This window comes from Onychostruthus taczanowskii, unplaced genomic scaffold (assembly GCF_017590055.1).
Source record: "Onychostruthus taczanowskii isolate IOZ18803 unplaced genomic scaffold, ASM1759005v1 scaffold34, whole genome shotgun sequence".
Lineage (NCBI taxonomy): Eukaryota > Metazoa > Chordata > Aves > Passeriformes > Passeridae > Onychostruthus > Onychostruthus taczanowskii.
Window position 1 is genome coordinate 7,512,943 of NW_024500794.1, and position 27,191 is coordinate 7,540,133.

Genomic DNA, 27,191 nt, shown 5'->3' on the forward strand with positions numbered 1-27,191 from the left:
TTACAGGCTTTCCAGTTTGTGGCAGGATAGGGGAGTCCCATCACACTCTGCCATGGAGGTGTACTTTATTGGAGGTGGCAGTGGCTTGAAAGATGGAGGTCTGTTCATCATACTGAAACAGAAGAGCAAAAATGCACTATCACACAAAAGTAGCATAAAAGGCAGTTGTAAAAGGTTCACAGGAGGAGGTGGATTGGCACTAAGTCATTATAAGAGGCACCTGACATTAGCTCTTACATACTGCAACTTCCCTGAGTCTGTTTTATAACCCCAGCACACCTCCTGCTATTCATTTGGCTTTCTTAGCTCCCACCTCACAGTTTTATTTCATTCATGTTTTAAAAGAGCCAAACATGGGCTTTTTGCTCTCACTGCTCTCTGAAAGTATATTTAAAGACTCGTAACTTTTTTTGGGATCAATTTATAAATAAAGATCCCACCTCAAATTAGTTTAAAAAATTTCCTGGTTTTATCTTTGATATACAGGATTTGCAGTTGAGTTTTAAGAGGTTTTTCTAGAATCATAGGTGATTAATTATAACTATGATTTTTTGAGTATTTTAATAATTAGTAAGATTTAAAATAATTGTCTCTTAGATATTGCTTTTACCAGTAGATCTTGGAGTGTTTTAGTAGGGAATCAAACTTTGGTAATAATTGCATACTCAATGCTTCTTTGACTGGGATTGAGTTTCAGGTAGCCTACTTTCACATATATTATTCAAAACTCAAATAGAGCTGCCCTAGAAGTACAATTTCATTAAAACATGTCCTCAAGTAACCATAGAAAATGAGAGAGCAAAAGCAGCTGGCAGGGAGGCTAATAGAAATGGGGGACTCTGGGGACAAAAACTGACTGTTATTTTTCCCTTACACCCTGAAGCTGCACTGCAGCTCTTTTCTTAAAAGTTTATTTTAAAGATAACCCACAGAACACATGAAAGGACTGAGAACATTCTACTTTACATACTGCTGTAAGAGAAAAATGGCATTAGTGATCTGTGTACTTAAAGGCTTTGTGTGCAATGCGTCGTCTCAAATGAAAAGGTGTAAATCCAAACAGCTGGGTTAGAGTTGGTGCGGCTCTCTGTGCCACCCCTGTGGCTCCATCACTGGTACTCACATCTCTGCCTGGTACTGACACCATTTCCTGACGCCTAAAGGTACCAGAGCGCTGCAGAAGAGGAGCAGGACAGCCACGACTGTTGGCCAGAGGAAGTGACTGGCTTTGGTGTTCCTCCTGTCACCTGTAAAGGACACATAGAGCTCATCTGAAGGTCCTCACAGAGGAGGGAAATCGGGGCTTGATGCCTGGGGCTCGCTGCTCCCTGCCCTGCACAGCACTGCTGTCAGTGCAGCCCCTCATCACCAGGCTGAGGATCCCAAACTCCGAGAATCGCAGCTTTGATGTATGGACTTAGCTCACTTTTGTTCTGACTGGGTGTGTGAGCTGATTTCAGCCACCCACTGGCTCACTGGACAAGATTATTTAGGCACAGGCCAGAGAGCATTTCATCCAAAACCCATTGGCTTTCTCTGTTCCCCTGTGAGCTGCTCTGCAAGAAGCTGCATGTCACAGTGCAGACAGGCACACCTGCCCACCCCAGCCCTCCTCCCAGTGGTTTATTTTTCACTGACACCAGACACCAGACCCGGCCAAAGCGTCTGGCCAAGGGCTCAGCTGCCTTTTGAGGTGAGCTCTTGTCAGCAGCACAGCATCCCAGTCCCACTCAAGCTGCCTTTCCCCACTGCAGTGCTAGGATATCCCTCCCCTTCCCCCTTCTGCACAGCCACCCTTGGGGATGCTGACAGAGGTGACCTCAGGTCCTGGGTATGGAGAAGAAGGAGAGAAGGAGCACAGTCCTCCTCCAGCTGCCAGAGGGTGCAGCAGTGGCCTGGGTGCCAGAGAGATCCATGGGTGCTACACCTCAGTGTCACCACCCTGTGCAAGGCTGGCCACACTGGTGTGTTGCCCAGGCTGGGTCTTACCCACCATGGCAACCAGTGCTGTGGCCAGTCCACCATGCTGCATGAGCCAGGAGCTTGCCTTGGGGCACAAGAGTATCACTGGCCAAATTCTGTTGCTGGAAGAAAGCGTGCACTAGAATTTTGCTTGCAGATAGGGGGAGAAGGCTGGAATGCCAAATGCCTGTGACAACCTGTAATATGAGGATACAGCAGCTGTGACTCCTCTTTTCATCTGTTTTCCCTTATTTTGGAATCCCCTGATCAAATGTACATGATCCTCCAGGTTTCGTGCTTCTGTAGTGGCATGCTGAAAGAAGAGGATTTGTAGGATAGTGTCTTACCAGTACTGTTCAGCAGGCTGCTGGTAGGAAAGAAAACTTTTCCTCTGGTAACTGAAATTGTCTGGTCTGTGATGTTGTAGGATAGGTTACCTATAAAGATATGGGCACAGAACATTTTTAGTAACTTAACTTCATTTTTTAAAAATGAAAGTTTGTTTTGAACCTTCTGTTATTCACCCAGCTGAAAATTCCAAAGCCAGAAATTTCCAGGATCAGGGTGTAAAAATTTTCTGGGCAAGATGCCTACATTTTTGGCCTATGACCTGGTGTTGGATTAAAAAAAAAAAAAGTGCTTTTATCAAATGAAATATTATAAGAAGGGAAGGGAAGGGGAGGGGAAAGAGGGAGAAGAAAAAGAAAGAAAGAAAAGAAAAGAAAGAAAGAAAGAAAGAAAGAAAGAAAGAAAGAAAGAAAGAAAGAAAGAAAGAAAGAAAGGAGAAAGAAAGAGAGAGTTAGTTAAGATGTTCCAGCAAGCCAGCATTGAGGCAGCTTGGCACCTTTGAGCAGTAGAGCTGTCTGGGAGAATTATAAGCTTTTTATTTCTTTGATGGTAATAAGAAACATAAAGACATTAAGTGGCTTAGCAGCAACTTAAAAGAGTCTGCCTTTGTCATGACTGAGCAAAACCTCAGTCTCCTCTGTCAAGTACTGTTTGAACCACAAAAATCATCTCTCATCTGTTTATAGACAGTTTTTTCCCACTGATGCTTAAGATCAGTGATCCATAAGGACACATTTCTGTTTTTTCTAGCCATCTCTGCATTTGCAGCTTCTGAAATAATAGTCAAATACACAACTAGACAATGGCACAGCATTTCCAGAGCTCCCATGGCACTTCTGATGTGGGGATTCAGTGGTGGAATCATTCAAATTTATACAAAAAGAAATAATGACCTTCAGTTATCTTGCAAGCCTGTACATGACTACTTCATTAGGCTCTACTGTGGTTGTTTTGGACTCTTTGACTTTCTCTGATGCACACAACAAATTAAACAACAGAAGAACCTGATATAACTGCTGATTTATAAATCCAAGAGAAAAACCCAGATTTAAATGAAGTACATAACTAACCAGACCAAGAACCAAGAAAATCTCTTTAGTGTGAGATGCTTGCTGGCTTTGACTGAAAATGAGAGTTCAAGAGTATGTGTGCATGTGTATCTGTGTGTGTGTGTGTGTGTGTGTGTATGTGTGTGTATATATATGTCAAAAAAAAAAAGATGTATGAAAATCAGTCCAGTTTTAGGGCACTCTAAAAATTCACTGAGATTTTTGGATATTAATTCGGTTTTTTCCTACTTGCTTATTAGGTGTTTGATTTTATGTGAATAGGTATGACACATCTCACATTTGTAAAATGCATGGCATTTTACAAAGTTATATGCAAAAAAAAAAAAAAGGATATACACTTAGAGATCCTATAGCAGTTGCTTTATACAGCACATTGATGAGCACTATTTATTCTTATTTACATAATGCCTTATGTTAGAGCATCCCAAGACCACAATGATAATGGTAATCACTGTTGTAGGAGCCCAGTGGCCCTGGGAGGGCACAGGGATACATGTGTGTGCCTCAGCAGACTCACTGGTGCCTGTGTGCTCCGAAACTGCCCTCAACTACAGCTGCTGGACCAAGGACCCTTCAAGGCTGTTATATCTTAGCTGGTGTTCAGGCAGGCACAGGTGTAGGGAAGCAGTGGCAGGGATATGGGGATGTGTGGAGCAACACAGACTATCCCCTGCAAATAGTAGAGTAATTCAGCATGCTTTTAGAAAAAAATGCAACCAGCAAGCTGTGCAAGAGCAGAATAATGAAGCATTAGAAGCTGTCAGAAGGTTCTGGTATAAATGCATCGTTGTGGGTGCTACCAAAAATACGTTCACAAAATGGAAAGCAGCTGCTACATTTGTGCTTCAGCCAAAAGACAACTCCCATGGAAATACAAAAGGACAGGTTCTGGCTGTTCCAAAATCACAAAGGCAAACCAAGATGTTAAAAAAGCAAGTCACTTTGGGCTTTATACTGCTGAGCAGAGATTTTCTAAAGGGAAAGACTAGTGAAAAAATGTTCACCCTAGGGGTTTTTTATTGATTTATTGATCTTTAATGAGGCTGTCTTTCAATGTTCTATTTGCCAGCCATTATTACTCCACATTATCTCATTATTTCACTGCTGCTCTGCAATTTTATTTAGCTTCTCTGGCAATTTATTTCATCCATAAACTACCTTCAGCATTCACTACATTTGCCTAGCAACTATCTCAATTGTAATATTATGAAAAGAAATATGTCTAACGAAACGGGGATACTGAAATGTTTTTTCATTCCTCTTTTGCTGCTGCAAGTCCTTGGCAGCTTGGAAACCCAAGTCTTTATCTTCTAACTCGGTGGAACTCAACAGGGAAATTGCTTCTGTGAAGTATTGAAAATCTGGTACACGTTACTCCACATGACTTTGGCCTCTGCTCAGAGACAACTTTTCCATGCTTAGTAATAATTTTTGCAAGGTAATGTGGTGACTCTCAACTAGCAGCTGAAAATAAGCACCACAGAACTAATGCTCTGAGAGAAGGCATCACAAATTGAGGACCTGCTGCTGTGGGTTTTGCAAGATGCTCCAGATTAATGTAGGTTTGCAACCCAACATTCACTAGACTGGTGCCACATTTGCAGTTTGGCTACATAACTCCTGTGAAGCAAAGAAGATGAGTTGTGTACTCACGTGCTGCTGTCAAAGTCTCGCTGGATGCTGTGGCACTGGTGTAGCCTTTTGCCTCTGCAGTAGAAATTAGCACTCCTGCTGAAAAGCACAAAGGCTTGTAAAAATTGCTGTAGAGAACCATATAATTTGTTTTTCATTTCCCCCCTCTTTCTTCCCTGTTTTCTGACTAATGAGGTCAAACAGGTGTAGCCCACCACTCAAGATGCTGGCTTCCCTCAGACAGGCATTACCCAATGCTGTGTCTGCTTTGAAAGCTAGAAACTGAAGAGGAGTTTTACTGAGATAGGAAAATAAACTTAGACAAAACATTTGAAGCATTTTTATATTTCAGCTTAGTTTCAGGCAAACCTCAGGAGCTTGAGTGCACTGGCTGGTTTTGACCTGAAACCAGTAGAGCAATGAACAAACATACATAAATCAGAATTTAGACAGGATGTCAGCACTCCAGTGAAATAGAACTGTTTTCCCAACTACCAAAAGGAAGTTTTGAAAAAGTTAGAGTACAAGAGTCACACCTGTAATGTCTGATGCCAAATACCAACTTATTTGACATCTTCCTTTAAGCATTTTTTTAAGTGCAAAGATTTCTAGGGCTCAGCTAAGTATTTATCTGATATTCAAACACAGACAGATGGTGGCTAGCATGTAGGCCTTCATTTTCCCAAGAGAACTATTTCACATTTACTAAAAAGAAACCATATTTCTTAACAACTGTCTCATTTTGGAAAAATATCAAGCCATGTGAACAAACCTGCGGAGGTGAGCTGCAGCTGTAACTGATCACTCAAAGCATCTCTGGCTCAGTGATGGAGCAGTTGTAGAAACTAAGCACAACCAGGCTACAGTTTTAGCAGCCTTGGTTTTGCTTCCCCTCTTCCTCCTCTTGCCTATATATGCGCGCTCTTCTCTCATATCCATTCTCAGCTGTCTCTTAGATTTTCACTTGCAAAATAACAGGAACTGAACCAAACCTGGACTTCTGTAGACTAAAGCAGAAGGCTTGGGCTTGGTGTCTTGTCCTGACTGCAACCCAGAGGATTTGCTCAAGAAGCTGATCTTGAGCACACTGGTGGTACCAGTGTGAGGACCAGCAGTGAGCCAGAGAGAAGTGCTAACCCAGGGCTGTCATACCATAACAGGCACTTCTTGGGACCACTGGTTAAAAGGCAATTGCTTCCCGGGCTACTTGCAGAAGAAAAATGGCTCAGATCCACCTTACATTACAAGTGTGACCTCGTACCACCTCAACCAAGGAAAATGTATAATTCAGTGAGGATAAACCCTCTCTCTTCACATTGTTTATTTATAGCCTTTGTTGTGAGTTTTTTTTGTTGAGATGCCAGAGCTTTCAGTCCACTTGGCAAGCAACTTTGCTGTTCTGCTTTCAGCCAGGCAAGTGTCTCTGTTTTGGGGATGGGGAAGGCAGTTTGAGAAGAAGCAACCTTTCATTTCAGCACTGCTGCAATCTGTGTTCCTGCCTTGGCATATCTCAGTCAAGCCTTTGCAAGCTCCTGGGCTTTACGTTGAGTGATTCAGCTCCCAAAGAGCACTCTTTAGGGAAGGCCAAAGCCTTGTGTTTAGTGTCTTCCTCCAGTGTTCTATTTAGGCATGATATTTAACTAAATAATTTAACTAATAATTAACTTTTTGTAAACGTTAATAATACTCAATGTCTGTTCAGTTGCCAAAATTAATGAATGTATCCTAAACAGAGCATTAAAAAAGATAAAACCAAGACAGTATTTTCTCATATATTTATTCCTGAACGGTGGTTACACTGACAGTGGTTAGTGTGTAAAGCACTAGGAAAAGAACTTCAATGACATTAAATTTCTTGCTTCAAAAAAAAAAAAAGATAGTTATTGTGTTTATATGTTTTTCTATTACAATGTTGAAGCAATAGAGAAAACAGTTTGATTCAATTGATTACCTTGTGTTGTGGAAGCAGGAGTCAAATTTTCTGAACTTGTGAAATCCAGAGAGGCCACAGATGTCGACTGGTGCTCTAAAGACAATTAACATGGTATCACACTTAGTCAATAGGTTCTTCAGAAAATAATGTTAATAAATCACAAAACAACCTAGATCAAAGAGCTTGCAGTAGCTGCTGGGTAAATGCAGACTGAGCAGCAGAAATCCTGCTGTGGGAGCTAAGGCTAAATGCTCAAAGCACAACTCCAGTGGGCACTTGCAAGGCAGCTGATGTTATCGATGCTGACCCTTTCCTGCTGGCTGGCTGCAGGCATTGCTTATTTGTGCTTCTGTACACAAGGTTTGGTTTGACTGCTCTGGGGTGGATCGTGGGCTTGAATGTGGTGCTCCCCAGCTAAGCCAGGGCCTTGCCAGAAATCATCCGTGACAACAGGCCACAGCCACATCAGCCCAGGAGATCACCTGCTCTTGTGAGTTTTCCTCTCAATTGCTGAAGGTAATTCTACATAATTATCCATATCCATGTTCTGGTAATACAGAGTTAATTATATAATTAATGAATGGGAATGATGCCCTGCTGTTGGGTCAAGGAAAAGTGATGGCTTTAACTTTTCTATCATATGCACCTCTCTGTCACAATAGGACAAATTTATTTACCGTTTTATTGGCAAATAATTCAATTTTACAAAAATACGTAAGAATGATATATAATATTCAGCATGCCATTTAACATGCTGTCCTAACATGGCAGTTTTAGCAAGATTTCTGTCAGATGTCTGCTTGGGTAACCTCACAGCTCACAAGTTCCCAAGCAGCAGCACATTGGTGCTGTCAGCACCAGCGCATATTGACCTTTGCCTCTCACACCTCTGACTCTGGTGCATGACATTTAGGCAGTGGTAAAGTAGAGATCCTACATATATTGAATAAGTAATATTTGCCCCCTTACCTGAGGCTGTCATGACAGCTGATGTAAGTGTTGAATTACCGAAGTCTATAACAAATCAAAGTAAACATTCAGCATGAGAAAGGTGTTTATTCTGCTTTAGGAAAGTGGATGATTGAAAGGTTCAGGAGCAAGAAAGTGTATTGCACCTAAATTCCAAATAATCTTTCCATGTGCAACTCAGACAAGTAGTCCAGAAGGAAACATGAAATATCTGACGTAAATGTGCTGAGAAATCCCTAGAGAAACAAAGGTTTTGGGGAAAAAACTTTGGAGCCCTTGGTACCTCAACTTCAAAACCAGAAATGAATCACATGGGTTTATTCCATACAAAGAGGTGCACCATATTAGCACAGATGCTGAAACAACATTTATGACTTGGTGGTGGCACCTACACAGTTTCATGTACATGAGGCACTTCAGACGCTGCAACTCTGAGGAGAAATTTCAGAGACACTCTGCACTGAAACATGCTCACTGAGTCCTCAGAGAAGAGGAGGATGCATTATTCCTTCTAATTAAAAACTGTTAACCACACAGGCAAGCTCAGCAGAAACAGCATCCTGCCCAAGCAGACCTAGATGTCTGTTTTCTTTCCTATTTTTTCCCAGCAGGAGAGGCAAAGTACTTCCTGAGTGGGCCAGGAGGATGGATAATGTCCCCCTCAAAGAGGTCCATGAAGGAACTGATCTATTAAAGCTCACACATTTCATTAGAAAACTATATCTGAGAAGGCAGCCAGAAAGTACCTCTGTCTCGTCAGGCACGTGTGGAGGGCACTGAGTGGCACTGCAGACTGGATCTTAGCACAGGCAGGTGACCATCCACCCTGCAGCTGCTCTTCTGTGCTAACACTTGTACCTCCTGTGACTGCTGCTCTTTCATTTGCATTTCAGCTTAGGCCTGCCTGCACTAACAGGGATTTCACAGTAGCTGGCTGACATAAAGGACTCCTTACCAAAAATGCAACAGGTCTAAAAACCAGAGCAGTGAGGCTCTTTGAGATGTGCCTGGCTCCCAGAGGGTTCTGCAGAGCCTGCAAGAGAGAGCAGGGTGGTGGCCTGATGTGAGCTGCTAGGCTTCCTTTGACTTCATCCTGCAGAGGCCAGCAGAGGAAAAATAATCCCTCTCTCAGGGCCCCCCAATATCTGGGATGGTTTTCTGTGGGGTATTGGCTGATACCCAGTGGGGTATTGGCTGAGTCCCCAGGGCCTGCTGCAACCTGCACGTGCTGAAGTTTCTCACAAAACCCGTACTTTTTTCCATGCCATCTACTTACAGCATTTCTCTGACAAACTCATGTAACCCCCTGCTACATGCTGCCTCCCATGCAGAGCAGAGGAAAGCAAACTGCTCCAGGAGAGATGTTTCCAAAGGGATTCAGCTGAGGTGCGGAGGGAACATTTATCTGTCTGCAATAAGCTGATAATAAGACAAACTTGCAGGGGAAGAGCAGGGATTTACCAAATTTACACAAATTAAGAAACATTATATCAGTTCTTTAACATGGCAAAAATGTTGAGGATCTTGGCTCTGTGCTTAAACAGAAGGTAGAGCCATTAGCAGGGCTGTTATTTTTACTTACTAGTTCAGTACTGAAAGAGCTATATTCAGATGCCAGCTGAAGCATCAGAAATAACATTAAATGCCTCTCAAGGATGGAGTTTAATTATGCTTGGTCTTAATTATAATAGATTACATCACCAAAATATTGGTTTATAGTATTTTCTGTGAAGTCAAAGCTGCAGAAAGGGGTTCCTTACTACCCATTTAGAGTAGTAAATGCTACAACAGCTTTAGGACTTTATAAACACACCTCAAACACAACCGAAGTTATTTTATTCTCTAATTTATCCTACCATCTGAAACCGTGGTAGTAAAAACTTCAGCTGAGGCTTCATTAGACTTATTGTCTGTCATGGGAGAAAAAAGAGAAAGATTAATGCAGTTCTTAAAAGTAGTTATAAAGGCTGAAAATTTAGTTTGGGCTTGTGTCATATTGTGCACCTTTGCAGAAGGGATGGCTGAGAATTAATGTAATTCTTTCCTTTCTGTCACATCTAAATACTTTAACATTTTTATACACAGTGGATCTATCTTAGCATTAGCATAGCCTGCAGGCAAGAACACAGACTGCTTTGACTGACAGCTCTTTGATATGAATAAATTTTCTAGAAAACAGCAAATTGGGGGAAATAAGTAATTTTTGAGAAAAAGTTACAATTTATCTCCCTCCCTTCTGAAGCTATGTTTCCAGAGGAGTAAGCTGTGCCTTTTGCTGCAGTCTTACTTTGTGGAAAAACATATCAATAGGAGTATACACAGCCACAAGAGAACTCAGCCGAGCTGCAAATAGTTGCCATGGTAGGTGATGTATCCCTAGATGCTGCTAAGGGGTCAGCAGCTCAGTTGTTTTCTGTGTGCACTAGGGAGCACGCATAATTTAAAAAAAAAAGAAAAGGTATAAATATGCATTTGCACCTAAGAGGAGACATGCACAAGGGGGTGCTAAAGGAAATCTGTCTGCCCTTCTCACCAGTCACCCTGCATCATCAGAAGTGCTGAAAACTGTACTGCCGAGTCTCCTGCTTTTACCAAAAAAGCAGGACAATATTTCTCCCCACTTCCCTAATCATGTAGCTAAATCTTACAATAGAGATTATAAAGGAGTTTCTTCACTATCCTTAGAGGTGCAGCCTTTTGCATGTTTTACTGAAGGTGTATAACATAGCCCTGAGTCTGAGGATTTGATTTCTCAGCCACGAGTGCTCCATGAGAAACACATAATTATAACAGCTCAATGGTGCCATGTGGCTGTGTTAAGAGTATCTTTGGGTATGGGAAGTACAGCAAGATTCTGGTTAAAAAAATAAGTGTCTTCTGCTTGTGCAGAAGTTTCTTAGCTCATTCAGAGGTTTGAGCAAAGATTTCAGCCAAAAAACCTGCCAGAGAGTTCAAACTGCTTGATGAACTTGTACAATAAAGCTTTTATACTATTGGCATTTCTTCAGTATTTTAAATAACAAGAGAATACATGTGTTTGGTGTTCTTAACATTTTAGAAGTGTCTTATCTAAGAAAAACCTACCGAAGGAAACAAATATTTCTTCAGATGAAATATTCTGTGTTTCATTTTCCGGGAAGGGAAACAGACACACACATAAGAATTTTTTATGTGTCTTATGGGTCCCTTGCAGCATCAGTGTTAATCTCAATGCATAGAAACCTTCACTGTCTTGCAAGTCTTCTTGTACCACAGAAATTTCTTTGGGACAGAAAAAAAAAAAAAGAAAAGACCCTCTTGTTACACTCCAAACTCTAAGTCAGAGCTGTGCAAAATATTAGTACTGGAAAGCAGGCTGATATAGCCACAGGTTTCTTTGCTGAGACACTGTCAAAGATTTGGCAAGAATGGTGTGGTCATGCCAAACCATAGTTCCCATCCCTGGCATGGGACTCTGGTCACAGCGTTTTGCCAGCTGTTTCCTTTGAGGAGGCCTGTGCTCTCCCCTTCAGCCACATAGACACCTACAGTTTCCCTGGGGCAGAAGTGGATAAGAGTCATGGCTTTCCCTGGGCAGCACTCCTGCAGCTGTGCTGTTTCTCTGTGGACAGGTTGCTTTACCTGCAGGCTGCTCTGTCAGGCTCACTCTGTCCATGTACCACAGGGGGCTTGGCTTAGGAGATGCCTTCCTCACGACAGCTCACATGAGGCTGTGGGGCAGCACAAGGCAGTTGTTAGGTTACATACACACACACACAGAGATATATATGTATGTATGTTAGGTGAGCCTCTGACATTTCCCTTCTGGCTGCCAGCTTCCAAACTCCTGCACAAACAGTGCTTGCTTACTCCCAGTCCTGCTCTGGAAGGAAGCACTTGCTTTCTCCTTATTGTGTTTCTTGCCCCCTCCTCTCATTTTTCTGATTGCAGACACTGTTGAATGAGAGCCCAGGGTCAGCCCTGTTGCCCTGGGTGTCAGGACTCCAACTCCCTCCAGTCCTGTGCTGTGGCTGGAGAGATGTAGAGTGACCCCCACTCTCCTGTGCCCACTCTCCTGCTCCCAGTGACAAACACTTACATGGAAAAACACTGGAACTGGTAATGGGCACAGTGTGTGTGATGAGAATAAGACACTTTCTGATTGTCATGTAAATCCTTTCTTCATTAGGCAGATAAAGAGACAATTCCTATGAAAAAGACTGCCTAGCCCAATGATATGTTGAATATGATACCTTTGTAGCAGACAGAATATGTATGCCATTTCCAGAAATCAAAGTAGATGCTTTAGATGCAGTAGTCCTGGTTCTATGCCAATTGTTCCAAAGATCTGTGTTTGTGCTCTGTTTAATTTCTCAGCAAACAATAGATGGGCAGGACCTCAAAGTCAAGGCTAGGTGAAGGGTTGGGCTCTAGAAGGGTGAGAGGTCTCATCCTCATGCTGCCCGGACATTCCCAAGTATGTTTATTTAGCAGGTTATGACGCTATTAAGTACTAAACACTTTTATGAGAGAAATGGCCTTGTTCATTTCAAGAGAAGAAAAAAGCATGTGCTACTCATGCAGCACAAACCTCTCTTGCTCCCTCATTCAAAGAAAGTGGTTCCCACATTAAGTTGGAAGCAAGCTTGATGTATTGAAGCCAGCAGAAGTCAATCATTCAGTACGAAGACTGAAACTATCCAGCTGAAACTCTTTCCCTGCCATGGTAAACAGCACCTGAGCTTGTAGTGTAATTGCTTTCTCCTATTTTCCTCTTCATTATTCCCTTATTTTTCAGGCACTTTTATATCATAATACTTTATCAATCCTTCCTATGAAGAAACAGAAATCTGATATCCTCACTAGATTTAAGCCCTGCAAAAAAGGCAAAAAAGAGAAGTAAAGAAGTCGGCATTTGTTTGGAAGTGAAGAACAGACAGAGGCTCTCGGGGGAGTTTCCATTTCACAGTCCTGTGAGAGCAGGAACCCCTTGCTCTGTTCAACAGGACAGTGCAGACAAAAGCCTGCAATGTCCAACACCACACCCAGAAATAGGTCACCAGGAAAATTATACCAGTTTTCAGAACCAACTGACTCATGGATTGTGTGAAGTGGGTGGTTATGGATAGTACAAGGTTCTGCCTGCCCACAAGCTCTGTTTCCAAGGAAAACCTTCTTGATTTGAAATTTACTTGCAGCTCAAAAGGTTTAACTTGGAGAGATGGAACAGGAAGCAAAGCACCATACCTAATAGCCAGAGAGGCTTACTAATCAGTCATATGGGCCATAAATATGTTTTATACAAAGCCAGTGCAATTCAGCAGGCTTTTAGGTTTTGCTATTACCAAAACTGAAACAGAGGCCCACACAGCAGAGGAGTCCTTAGAAGTCCCTGGTTTGTGCTCACTGCTGTGGAGGTGGCAGTGGCTCAGAGGAAAGGGCGCGAGCACCTCGTGGTAACTCAATGCCTTGCCTGCTGCCCTGTGAGCTCTGTCAGTTTGGAGGATGCCTCCTGTGCCTGATTCAGCTCAGCTTGCCTGGCCTTGCTGGGGTGGCATGGTGGCAGTCACAGGCAACGCTCTTTGCTCCAAAATTGCACACCTTCTGTGAGGTGATGGCTGATGAAGATCTCAGGGTAAGCTGGAAAGCAAACATAAATGCATTAGTGAAATGGACACTGCAGATCACAGTAACAGCTTCTAATAATACTTAACACCCTTCTATTGTAAGAAGAGTGGAAATTAAATCCTACCTCCAGCCACACATCAAGCAAGATAAAAGTGTTTACAGCTGCAATTTGAGGTCAAGGAAGTGGTTTACAAGACTGTATCACCAGCTATTGCCACAGGATCCAGGATGCATTTCACCGCCTACCTCAACTAGGCTTGGGTGGCTTTGCTGGGGAAACAAACTGAAACCATCCTGCACTCACAGCTCCAGCAGCAGAGCCACCTTTCCCAAGCCCCATGAAATCCCAGTTCCTGGTTCCTCTGTGTGCTTGACAAAGGTATCTCCAAAGGCTTTAGTCAGCCCCCAAATGCTGATTGATTTTGGATGTCAGCTACCCAGATGCTGTTGCCTGGACAGACGTGTGACAGTGTCCCCACAGATGCCTCTTGCCTTGCCAGGAAGCCCAGAGCTCGCCCTCACAGCAGAGCAGCAGGGCACTGATGACCACACCCACATGAAACAAAAAACTGTTTTCTTCTGGTTTTTGCAGCATTTTGGTTCTGAGCACAGCTGATTGTATAAAGTAAAGCTATCAGGTACCCTAAGCCTCTCTAAACTACATTTCCAAATTAGCCATTGGGATGCCTGGTTTGGAGCAACATTGGCTGACTTGTTAAGTAAGGACTATTGAAACTGTGTTAATGTATAACAAACCTCAAGAGCCTCAGATAAATTTGGCTTCTGGCCCTTTCTGAGCCCTGAAACTGGATTGGAAACAAGTTCTCTCCCTGAATTACTTAGGAGGTCCAAAATTCTTTATCTTTCCAATCTAAACCCCACTTTAATCTCCACCATTAAAATAATTTTCTATTTTTCTTTCCCTGTTAATTGGTATAGGACTACCTCAGTTAATTACAATCCCCCCTGAGGTGAACTATCTAAGTTTCCCTCTTTTAAACAGCCAATCCACCAAGGACTCTCCTGACTTAATTTTAAATTTCCGTTTTTCTGCCTGATGTTACTGATGGATTCTGCCTGGGCATGACTTACATTGAGTTATCACGGCCTTCTGGTTTTCTGGACTTATGGTACTTTTTTTTTAGTGGAATTTCCTGTTTTTTTAATCTCTTCTGGGTTTTGAATTTTTCTGCTTTTTTGGAGGGTGGGGTGGGGCAGGGGTTATAGTTCTTCCTATCAGGAAATGAGTGTCCTAAGATTTCATTCTTTCTTCTTTGCCAAAACTGTACAGGTGGTAGTGGAGCTGGCAGAAGACAGACAGACTTTTTCGGATGCAGGGAAAAGTCTGGTAAACTGGATCCTCTAATTGCTGCAGAAGTTGGCTGGGAGGCTAAATGATGTCTGGTCTAGTGCATGCTCTTCCTTTTGTCTTTTTCATGAGAATGGGTATGCTTTGCCACACCTGTATTGAGGGCCGTCCTCTGCTTTCTCAGATGTGTTTGCTGGGTAGCTGTTCTGGCAGGCAGCTTTCATGCATAGCTCTGAAAGGTCTAATAGATCTTTTCCAATTAACATCTCAGCCCCTGTTAACACTTTGACATTAATTTGTCTTGCTAGGATATTTACCAATGTTTGGATCTAGCAGAAATTCAATATTTAGTTCAGCAGTTTCTGCTGTTGAGCTTTTACTCTTACAAAATATTACATTTTCTTCCTCAAGCCGGGTCTTATAAGCTCTCGGAGGAATATAATGCACCCAAGATAGCTCAGCTACCGTTGGAGGCATAAAATAAGCAGGATGTCTTCTGTTGCAGTGTTGGAAACAAAAAGGTTTAATAAAAGGCAAAATAACAACCAGAAAAAACTGAGACAGATGCAAGAGATCTGCTCCTGGTAAAAACACTTCACAAAAGCCCCTGGTTCCTTTGTTCTCTTATTTTTCTACCCAATTGGTCAGGCGGGACTTTTTGGCTTCTATCCAGTTAGCTGCCCTTCAGTTTGAGGTGAAGTCCCTGGGGTCCAATGAGGTGGCTTTTTACCTAATCGATGAGAGAAACTTCTGGGCTTCTTTCCTTTTTAGGGGGACAAAGCATAATTTTGTCACTCTGTCAACAGGGGGCACACTCCTACACCAAAAAGGAGAAATCAATATTTGGCAAAGTTGGATGTGAAAAGGCCATACCTTTTCACAGCAACTTGTATCTAAAAGAACTCTATTCTAGAAGAGAAATATTTTAAAGTATTTAAATCCAAAAGCACCCTCTTAAAAAAAGCTATCTTGATTGAATGTCTGTTTTTACCCAACATGCCAAGACTCTCAATTTCCTTGAGCGATCTTTTCATGCCTTCTCCATCCTCTCCAGTCCAATTCTCAGCCCCATTGGGCCACCTCAAGCAGCTGTGAGGGAAAACTATTTGGCACTCCTCAGACTTGGCCTGCCTCTGCTGTGTTTAGCCCTGCCTGAAGTATTTTCCAGAGGGATCCTGCATGAGGAGTTTCCCACAGGCGCCTTCTCCTCCTCCTCCTGTCCCTTCCAGCTCTGTGCTGCGATAGCTGCCTGCCCTCCCTGCCCTACTTTTAAGCCACCCAGCCTGAGGGGTTCAATTGCATGAGTGTTTGGGTGACAGGGGTGATGCTGGCTTGCCAAGATGGGAAAACCTCCCCAGGTTTCCACTGGGCTTCTTCCCTAGCTGTGCCCTTGCTAATGGCCAGAAAGACAGATACAACCAACATAAGGTGCTGTTGACTTTGTATGCATATACTGTCTTCAGGTTCTGTCCCACCCATGTGAGGCTGCATCTAACTGCCAGAACACAAATATTCATTTCTTTATTCTCTGGTCAGCACAAGGAACAAGAGAGGGGCTGCCATCTGAAAGAGATCTTTGTCCCCACATGTCAACTAGAGAATGCTGGATTATCCTGGGCAGTGTCTCTGCCAGTGCTGTGCAGGGATGTGGCTGGCTCGGGGCACAAGGGAGTACATGGAGAAAGGCTGGGATGGTGCAATCAAAAGTGGCATGACTTCAGCAAATGGTAACAGGAAAGTGTGAGACAAGATGCAAAATAGTTATTTCACCTGCAAAATTCAGACATGAAAGGGCTAGGAGCACATTTCCTCTGAGTGGTGGACTTTACTTAGCTGAGGTCTAAGAGACTTTCCTCAGTACCCACTGCAAATCTCAAGGCTGTCAGGGAGTGGAGCCAGCTCTGCCCTTGGGACCCCTGCGAGAGAGGCTGGTGGCACAGCACCCTGGTCCAAAGCCAGCCAGCACTTACTGGGAAATGCAGACTGTTCACCACCAAGGGCCACAGCTGCTTTCTCTAGTTTGCCTCTCTACCCTCCTGTACTGATACTTTGATGTAGGTTCATGCATAGCTAAGCACGTATCTCTCAGTAATTCAGAGAAAAAGCTAAATAAAACAACCTCTTAGTAAGAGATACACAAATCCAGGCAAGAGCATCAGCAGTGATGGAAGAGAGAGTTCAAGTATATTAGTGTCCTTTAACGATTACCCAGGTGACACTGTTGGTATTTGAGACGTGTTGATTTCAAAAAGTGTCTGAATCATGCGAACACAAGAGGAGGTTTCAGATCATTAACGTCTATTTTTATTTCTTTTACCTCAGTGACCAACAGCCTCAGACACATTTTGCTTTTTTTCAGCTGCTCCCTGTTGAACTTGTCTTTGAATTCAGAGCATCAGCCTTGAATGGCCATGCCATCCACAAGCTGTGGGCTTCCTTGGACAATCAGCTACAGTCAAGGGCCTAAACACAGGCCCAGTGTATAACACTCATTTACTTTCAAAGCTTTGGAAATATGTTTTCCTGACCAACTGATCTCTAAAGAGAAAAGAAAGCCTGGTTTTCAAGTGGATAGCAATTTTCTGATTTTTAGTGATAAGCCACTTGAAATGGAGCAAGGCAAGCAACTAAAGATGGGGAAGGCTTACAAAATGAAATGCCAGCCCACATGTTTGCAGTACACAGGCTCTGCCACTCTTGGCCAATTTGAGACCCCCACCAGGACCCTCATTTCCTCATTTTGTCAGCAGTTGAATGTCACACGCCTTTGAGGATGTGATTTTGCTACAACTGTAGTCCCAAACTGTTTACTAAATTATGGCCATGATTTCCTGACCACAGACAGCATGGTCATTGGGACATGAAGATCTTGATGACCACTGTGCTTCCCTGTAGCCCACAGAATCCCAATATAAGCCTACACATCAGGGTAGATTATTGCCATGTGCATCACAGCGTGCATATATGAATCTACTATTTTTTCTTGCCAGAAACTGAAGGAAGGGACTCAAATTCTTCTAAGAACTCCAGGGTTTACTACCATTTACAATGACATTTTATGTCATTGCAGCTGAAAAAAATGACAAGGTGAATATGTTTACATTTAAAGAAAACTCAGTATCTGTGAAAAGTTATTGACTTCAGAACTAGGCAGGAGTGTCACCTTTCCAAGGGAAAGGCGGTTGGCATAAACCCCTTACCAAATACTCTCACAGTGATGCTGCTTTTCTGGACTCTCTCTGGGTGGTACAGCACGTAGCAGGAAAAGACTCTGCCATCATCAGTGATTTTGGTGGGGAAAACCTTTAGGTCATTGCTCAAACCCAGGAGGACTGCCTGCCCATACAGCATCCTGCTGTTCCTGTACACAGCAGGACAAGAGGGCTCCTTGGTCACAATTTCCTCTTTCCTCCCATTTTCATCCTGTGTACAGAAAAACCAACAAAATTGTGAAGTTCAGACACACACACAGAGAAATATTTTTGTAAACCAGCTCTATTCCCACTATGAAAAGCTTCCCTTGCATATTGTGTAGCAGTAAGTGGACATTTGAAACATCTGGGGTTTTTTTTCCAAATATATTCTCTCAGAAATTCAACACCAAGAGCAGTTGTCATCTTGACAATAAAATATGGAATAAATAGCTGTGTCTTGTGAGTTCTGATCTCTGTATCCTGCAGAGAGAGCAACAGAGTTGCTTTCTCACTGCACCAGTCTTTAAATTATGCTGAACATCCCATACATATTAAATGTAACTGAAATTTCAAGGAAAACTTTGCTCTTTTAGAATTTTAAGTAGAAAACCCTGATAATAATAACTAAAATTTATCTCTCCTATTGTCTGTGTGGCAGCCACCCTTGGTTACAAGTACAGCCAGAGTGTCCTGGACATCTGTTCCTCAGTACATATTTGCAAGTTTTACTCTGTACGATGCGTGGCAACCCACATACATAAGTGTGCTGATCTTTGGGGTTTTTTTTAACCCTTTCCTCTGCTACCTTGTAGAGTGAACCAGCAAAACTGATGTAGTAAAGGTAAGGGTGTTCCCTACAAAAAGATTTAAAATTTTAATATTAAGAATGACCTGTAGAAGGGAGATCTGAATAGACAATGAACCACGACAGAAAGTTTAAAAACCTAAACTATTTGAAAATCACCTTTAAGGAAATCCTCAACAGTTACAGCTTCTCAGTGACGACATATATAAATGTACAGGGAAAACTCAAGGACACTGCTCACTGATACTTGTCTCTACACACTGAAATGAATACTAAAAGGTTGCATTAAAACATGCATATAAATATTTATCCAGAAAGTGAGACAAAGTACAAAAATACAGCAAGCTTCGTATCTGACAGAAAATTGCTTAAAAACAGTTTTTCATGTGGTTAGCTTGATAACTGGGTTTGCATGTCTTCAGCAGTGTCTGTGACACAGCGGTTCACAAAACCAAATACATTTGCCAGTACCTTTCTTTTCTGTGTCAAAGCAGCCTGATATCTCACTGTCCTACACAGTAACCAGGTATTTTTCAGATACTAAAGCTTCACTACAGAAAAACTCGCTGGAAATCCAATACAAGAAATATTTTAGTTTTGTCATATTAGCCATTTTCCCTAGACCTGCTCAGTATGTGCTCCTGAAAAATTCAAAGCAATTAAGATGGAAATTTTCCTCTTTGCTTCTTTAACAGCTATTATTTGCAATGTATCTATGGTTATACTTTCCCCCTTTATTATCATAGTCCAATATGACTGATAAGTTTTTTAGCAGATTCTGCAGGCAGGACACATTGAAGTAGAACATTTTCATTTCAATCTACAAAAATACCCTGTAGTTCTTTCTGAACTTTATATCTGAGATGAAAAATACTTACCACTAACCATTTCAAAGGATAAGTGGACAAATTTTCTGAGGTCTTGTCCTCAAGGCATGGAATTTGTAAACTCTGCTTTAACCACACTTTCTTCAGGTAGTGCCTTTCCTCTTTTATCATTGGAACAACAACAACAAAACAGAAGAAGGAAAATTAGAAACATGATGTTCATTGTGCTTTGACAACCAATGCTGACTAGTCTTCTATTCAAGGAACAGGCACTTTTTGGTTTAGAAGGGAACTGTAATTTTCAACCATTACACCTAGACACATTTTTAAAGTGAAAGCCCTGCATCTGATTCTAGTTACAGTTTCATGACTCAATTCACAGCATTACCAGAACTTTTTGGCAATTCTTAAAAAAGCTTTTTTTAACTCCAGGATCACGATGTCTCCTTTAGGAGCTGAGAATAATTGGAAGCTACAATTTTTATCTACAATTCTTTTTTTCTGTGGCAATAAACCTTCACATCAATTTTGTGCACCTCTATTTCCTTTTCTCTGAAGATATCTTCAGAGACCTTCTTTTCACTAAGCAAGCTATTCAGCATGTCAGTTAGGTTAAGACTAACCCTGTTTTTCAGTGTAAGTGCTCCTTTTGTTATTCTCCAGCCTGCCCACTACCACAAAACCTGTCACTCTTGCCTTTCTTATCCATTTCAAAAGCCATTTCACCACCTCCTACCCTACCCATTCTCAATCCAGGGCTCCATCCAGCTGTGGAGGCTGGCCAGAGTGGTGCAGTGAAGAGTGCACTGCTGTGATCCAGATGTTGGGTCTGTGACTGTGCATGTGTGTATTTATGCAGGAAGAGCAGTGGTGATGGGTGGGAGATGCTCTGAGTGCCATGGTCAGCACAGACCTCTCTGGCCCTTGGCCACAGGGCAGCAGGGATGTGGCACATCCTGCCATCCTTCTTTGCCCTCAGACCTGCCTTCCTTGGAGGCAAGGCATCAGCACTCAGCACAAGGAATCTCCTCAGCTCTTCTCCCCTGGTAGCTCGGGCTTGCATGTTGAGATAGAACAGGTATGTATTCAATTTATTTCTTATCTTGAGGGGAGTGAAAATATCCAGCTGTCCCAGACTGCCATGTTACTTGTCAGAGGGGACTTTCTGGTGACTGAAACTTCCTTTGTACCTGGCACCCAAGCACAGAGCAATGGTGCCAGCATCAGCCTGTGCCACAAAGATGTGAAGAAAGGCAGTGCCCTGAGCTGTGCCCGGGAGAGCCAGCAGCAGAAGCAGCTTCCCTCCACTGTCCCCGAGAGTGAGGGACCTGGGGAGCCAGCTCTAGCAGCAGGACAGAGAGCACAGAAGCCCTAACAGAGCTGGGTAGTGCGGAGAGGATAATGAAAGGACAAAGCAAGTAAATCTATAGTTTCTCCAGGAACAAAACTGTACAGAAGATTTTGCTGTGACAAACCACCATGCAAAAGTGCTGTGCACAGTACAACAGATGAGCAGTCATCCCAGAGTTCAGTCTGGGAACAGCTTCTGCCTACTCTCACAGTCACATATCCCAGCTGCTGGCTTCCCCCTCCCATCTCTGACTCCAATATCCATCAAGAGCCTGTTGGCTAGAGTCCTCTGTGACTGTCTGTCTGTCCTATGAAGACCTGCTGCTCTGTGAACTTTTTACAGGTTGACTGCATCTGGATTCACTTCCCTTTGATGTAAATAAAAACTGTACTTCATCATAGACTGTCACCTTTATCCATCCCACTCACTCATAGGCTGGATTAAGGTTTTTTGGCTTCTTTTGAGTCAGAGTGGCTCATTGCAAAAGATCTGGTTACCTTAAAACACAAACCTGCAAAAGGAGGCAAACTCAATTTTTTAGTTCTCTCTAGCAAGCAGTCATCAGTAGCACAGCTTGCTACCTCTTGTAGTTACTGAAAAAAGGCAGAATGATGCCGATATGAACAAGGGCTGCCCAAGCTGCAGACAGCAATAACAGCATTGAACATGTCTGTATCATTGAAGAGCAAAAGAAGAGAAGCAATGGCTGATTAGCTCAGTTACTGTACTAAGAAAGAGACAGAGAAACTTTGCATGAAGAACAGAAGCATGGGAGGGTTTCACAGGGCTACCAGCATGGTTTGTACCTCACGGCGCTCCCTTTGATCCCTCTGCCCTGTGGAGCACAAGGAAGTTCCAAAAGGGCAGCCTACGACAACACACACTCATACAGCGGGCAGAGTGGCAGCATCAGCTTTGGCACAATTATTCGGCGTGTACTGTTTAAACACACCCCTCCTCTGTGAGCTGGGCAGAGGTGCTGGCTCTCACTTTGCCTCTGCAAGTTCATCAGGGCAGGCAGCTACCGCAGGGTTGCCCCAGATATGTCTCCAGGATAAGAGCACCAAAATTATTGGAGTCACTGCCATGCAGGGGCCATCAGTGTTAAACATCCCTGAGTATGAGTCTTGCGTAGGACCTCCTCTTGCTACAGGAGCAACATGGTCCAGCATGAGGGCTACCAGTCTGGCCTTGTGATGTAGGGAAAAGGGCAGTGGGAGCACATCAAAATACCCCTAAAATAACCTGCACCCACCCTACTCCTAACTCTTGAATGTCCGCGGTGTCTACAAGCAGAGTGAGCACATTGGCCTTGCTGTTCTGAACTGAAACAGTGCCAGGTTTGCTGTTTATTTTAATCCTTCTTGAGTTGTTAGCAGAAACCTGGGTCAGAAAGAGGTTTATGAGGTCATCAAATCCAGTTCCCCATGTGCACAACAACAGGCTTGCTCAACATCCATGCCAAGTTCCATCTTCACAGCAGTTTGGGCTTTTGCCCTCACTGCTGACACTAAATAGCTGTTCCCAAAGTTGCTACACTGACAGCTGCCACTGTTTTTTAATTTGTTGTCAAATCCATTCTCATCTGATTTAAATAAATTTGTTCCTTTAACAGAATAATTTAAATATCCTCCCTGGAGTTTACACTCTCCCCTGAGGCTTACTTACCGAGAGCAGTCATGCTGCTTTCCAGCTTCCTTTTGCCTGACAGAAGCAGCCAAATCTCCATTCCTATGATTCTCCTACACAATTCCCCACTTTGCTCCAGTGTATTTTTGGGGGTGGTGGTGATGCCTTAAGTTTTAACTTTTAGATTTTACAGATTCTGTGCTGCTTTATTGTATAGTTCTGAACTTCATATTAAGGCTTGGTAAACTCTCTTCACAGAGTAGGTAGACAAAATAATTCCTTTTCTAGCTTGGGACTAAGGACAACCAATACTAGTTTCAGGCCCAAAAGCATAAACAATATGGACTGAAGAGAGAAAAACAAGAAGGATGGGACTTCATAACCTAAAGTTATAATTGGACAATTAACTTGAATATGCAAATGGACCAAAACTTACAAAAATGTGAGACCTCGTGACTGGTCGTCCACTTTGTGACCATTTTGGGCTCATCTTTGCTGTAGCCCTGTCTGGGCTCTTGTACTTCCCAAAGTGTTTCTTGGCACCTTGTTGAGGCCTTTTAATAAATACCTACTTTATTCTTTAACTCTGTCTAGCCTCTGTCCTAGGTCAGCCTTCACAAGGTATCAGTGGGGACACTCATCCTTCCATGGAGCTAACACCGAGCAGGCTCTGCAGATGCCAGCCCTCAGTCTCAATCAGCCAAGGGTGTTTTCTCTTCCTGGTGCCCAGTGCTGCACGCCCACAGCAGCAGCAGCCCATGATTTGAAGATCCAACATCCTTAGTCCCACCATATCCTAAGCTGCTCATCCAGTCTCCTCCACAATGTTTATCCAAAATGAAAATGCAGAAACTGCCCACCTCACCACCTTTTTTTACTTTACTATTGAACTTTTTATTCCACCAAACAATTAAGGTTTCCTAATCATGAGTTGGATAAAAGAGCTAAAGGGTGCCTGGTAAATAGGAAACTGTAAAAGCAACATTCAGTGCCACTACTGTGAATCCCAAAAAAGTCACCATCACTACCATTTATCCTGACATCTTCCCCCACCTCATTAGGAAACAGCAAAATCTCTTACCTTGCAATCACTTACCTTCTGCCTTGACAGCAAGTTGAATTTTTGTGGCCTTTGTCCCATATGGATAAGTAGCAAAAGTGCATTTGTATTGCCCAGTAAGTGACACAGTAATATTTTCCAGATGCAGCATCCACCAATTGCATTCAGATGTGACATTTGGATTGGTGGAACACAAGGACCCTGTGTTGTCCCCACTGCAGCACATCCTTGTGCTGAAGGACACTGAAAAGTTGTAAGGAGCCTCAGAAAACCCAAAGTAATGGGTGCCATAGATGGGGTGATATACAGCTTTTTGGTAGAGGGGCTGCTGTCAGTCTCGGACCACTGTGTCTGTATGATGTGGGTGCTGTGCGGTTTTGGGAACAAGAACATAACACCAGGGTCATGTCAGTACCTGGCAGACCATGGACCACTTCTATCTGGGTAATGACATCTGCAGTCTGGCCTTAAAAACAAACAGGATCATCTTCAGTGCAAGTAATGTTTAAACAAAGCTTTTCCTAATCCATCTTTGACGTGATTTGGTGCCTTAGCCACAGACAACTGCAAAGGCCCTACAACTCTAACCACAGGCTTCCCAGCAAATCTCTACCAGTGCAGACTGCAGAGAGAAAAATGGGAGAGCAAATGCATGTGTGTCTGGAAGAGGCAAGGGAGATCCTGTCACACTTCTTGGAGAGAAATGAGAGCTCTGAGGGCCTCTGTGAAAATGAAAATCTTTCAAGTAATATAAATAATGCAGAAGCTGGACACAGTTATTCCCCAGTTCTTTTTGCAAGAACAAACGTGCTATCCCTGCTGGCTAATTCCCTGCACCACCCTCCTGCCCACTGCCTTTGTGGGTTCAGCAGAGAAAGCTGTTCTCCGTGTTATTAAAGAGCTCCTGCATGTCCTAAACCAGTGTCTGTCTCAGTGTCAAAGTGCGCTGCTCTGGTGTGTGTGTTTTCTTCCTCTATTAATTTCATAAAGCAGGTGGCAGTCCTTAGTGTGCCATATAAAGGAGTAATGGGTCGATGAAATGAAGGGGCATTCAGCAGGAGCCTGTATCACTTGGTTTAGCTGATGTTGTAGTAGAATTGATTTATATCCCTTTCTCCCTCCTCTAAGTAAGAGTCCGGCAGTCCCCAAACCCCTGAATGCAGGGCACTGACAAACTCAAGGAGATGAAGAATTTATGGAGGGGGTTGTTGCAGTGAGATGAATAATCAATCATTTTCATAGAGCCATACATAAAAAGTCCCTTTTCCAAAAGAACGTCCAGGTCCACAAAAACAATCAGTCGTGCAGTTGTCCTTAGGTACAGACTTGTTGCCCCCCTTTTACATTCCATTTTATCATCCTTCCTGTGTATTATAACATCCCCATATATTTGCTTTGGGAATTTGCCCTGCAGTCCTGCCAGCTGCAAGTGCCCACTGCTCACTTTCTTTCCTTGAAAAAGCCAGGTACCAATTCCCTTGCTTTGACACTGGCTCTGCTGTGTGGTACACGGCTCTGGGGCACCTGAACCAGGGTGCCCCTGCCAGGGCTCAAGCATCCTCAGTGGGGCTGCAGTGTGCCCCACACTCCCCCAGCTCAGCCAGGAAGGAGCCAGGCAGGGACTCTGTGTACCCTCAGCTCTGGCTTGATGGAGAGAAGGCACAAAGGCAGTGTGACACATCCTCACAGAGCTGGCTCTGATTTGGTATCTGTGCACTGAAGGGTGACCTGGACACTTGGAGACTAGATGTGTGGAGAACAAAGCTACTCAATTGCCACGGCCAACATTAATCTCTGCTGTTTTATTGCTGCACGTCTTCTGCTCATCTTTTATTCTAAAAGATGTGATGATGTAAGAGGGCAAATAAAAATAAGCCTGAATGACAAGTCTCACAGCCTTTTTCTGTGAGAAAAATTACTAAAACTATTTTTGTCAGTCCAAGGAGCTTATTATAGGAAATGTTCTCTGATTTCACCACAAGTTTTGCATCAGTAAAAGTTAAGGGAAAAGCAATTAGGAATCTTGCAATCAGACTATCAAGCAAAAGATACACAGCATTTTTTCTCTCAAATTCATGCTGCCTTAGGTCTAAGGATCATATAAAGAATGCCTATGAAGAACCACTTGAGTAACTTATATTAAGTTGAAAAAGTTATATATGTAGAAACAACATTTTGATTTGCATTATTTCTTAGTAGCCTAGCACAGTAGATTATTTTAACTGAAAACATTTTGTGCAAAATTGTTCTTAACTTTTTGCTAGCATCTCAATATAAGTAATCTCATTTTATGTCAACTTTATTTTTCAAAATCAAATAGTGTCCATTAATGCATACCTGTGCTCCAGCTGAAATTTCTTAGAGTAGCTCCCAGACATTTAAGTGTCTGATCTCCACAAAGGGCATAGAGGCCTCGACTTTCACCTTTGAGTGACTTCAGTGAGGATTTAATCTCAGAGGAAAAAAACCCTCCAATTCCTATCTTTCTGTATTTGCTATTTCTTTCTTACATGTGCATGCTGTGAGGTTTCTATTCCTTTCTTTGCACTTGAGATTTTCTATTTTCTATGAATATATGTATGAATTATTTTTATTTTAAGAAAGTTTGCCTCAGTGATGTAGCAAAAAAAACTAGCCTATGCCAGGTTGTGAGATGCATCCTTCCATGCTAGTGAAATACATCCAGTTTTTCCCTTCTTAACTGGAAAATTGTGTATCCTACAAAATTGTTGTTCCTAGCTGGCAACAAGTATTCCTGCATTTATCATGGTCAGAATTTTAGGGAGCGGGAGTGGGGATTTGTGAACATATTTTTTCTTGGTTTTCCTCAGATTGCTTTTGGTTTAAATGCCCTTAAATTTAAGGGAAAAAAAGTGCAGCCCTCCTTAGTCAGCTTTTGTGAGTGTTTTGCTTGAATGACAAACTTGTTTCTCTAGATGTTAGCACATGGGGCTAGGTGGAGAAGAGGAAGGGAAGAATCTGTTTAAGGGGTTATACCTGTACCATTTACTCCTGCCTTGAAGTGTTTCAATTCTTCCTCTCTGCATACATGGGTATGTAAGACAGAGACAGAGAGGTGCTTTTTTATTTTTCCCTTGAAAGCTGTTTTCCTTTTGGCCCATTTGAGAGGAGCACACAGTGTTGTAAGGAGCTCATCCCAGTGATTATTCCAGCAGGTTAGGCATATTGAATTAAGTAATCTGCTCAGCACAAGGCATTTATTCCTTACTAGCTGCACATTATAACTAGGGTTATCAGAAAGTTGTCAGGAAATAGAAAATCATCACCAGTAGCTACAGCTCACCCTAGTGAGACCCACTAATCCCAGCCTGCCCCTCACCACCCACCATCATAAACTGAGTCAAAGTGTACCCTGACACTCTTACCTGTGACACTGGGCACTGAGAGCAAACAAAAGAGAGAGAAAAGCCACCTTGCTTTCATCTTCACTTGATGAAGTTCTGGTGAATATGTAGCTGTCTTGGTGCTCTCTCA

The 27,191-nt window shown here is 42.8% G+C and overlaps 1 protein-coding gene across 1 annotated transcript; it reads right to left on the reverse strand.

Annotated features, from left to right (window-relative positions):
- On the reverse strand, positions 1-27,140 carry CD96 (CD96 molecule). The gene is given in 12 exon segments (XM_041410801.1): positions 1-112; positions 1,124-1,247; positions 6,964-7,038; positions 7,915-7,959; positions 9,771-9,824; positions 10,999-11,175; positions 11,536-11,613; positions 13,495-13,533; positions 23,733-24,008; positions 24,011-24,083; positions 24,086-24,162; positions 27,083-27,140. Coding segments are annotated over 12 exon segments (1,188 nt in total).
- Between the last annotated feature and the right edge of the window lie 51 nt (positions 27,141-27,191).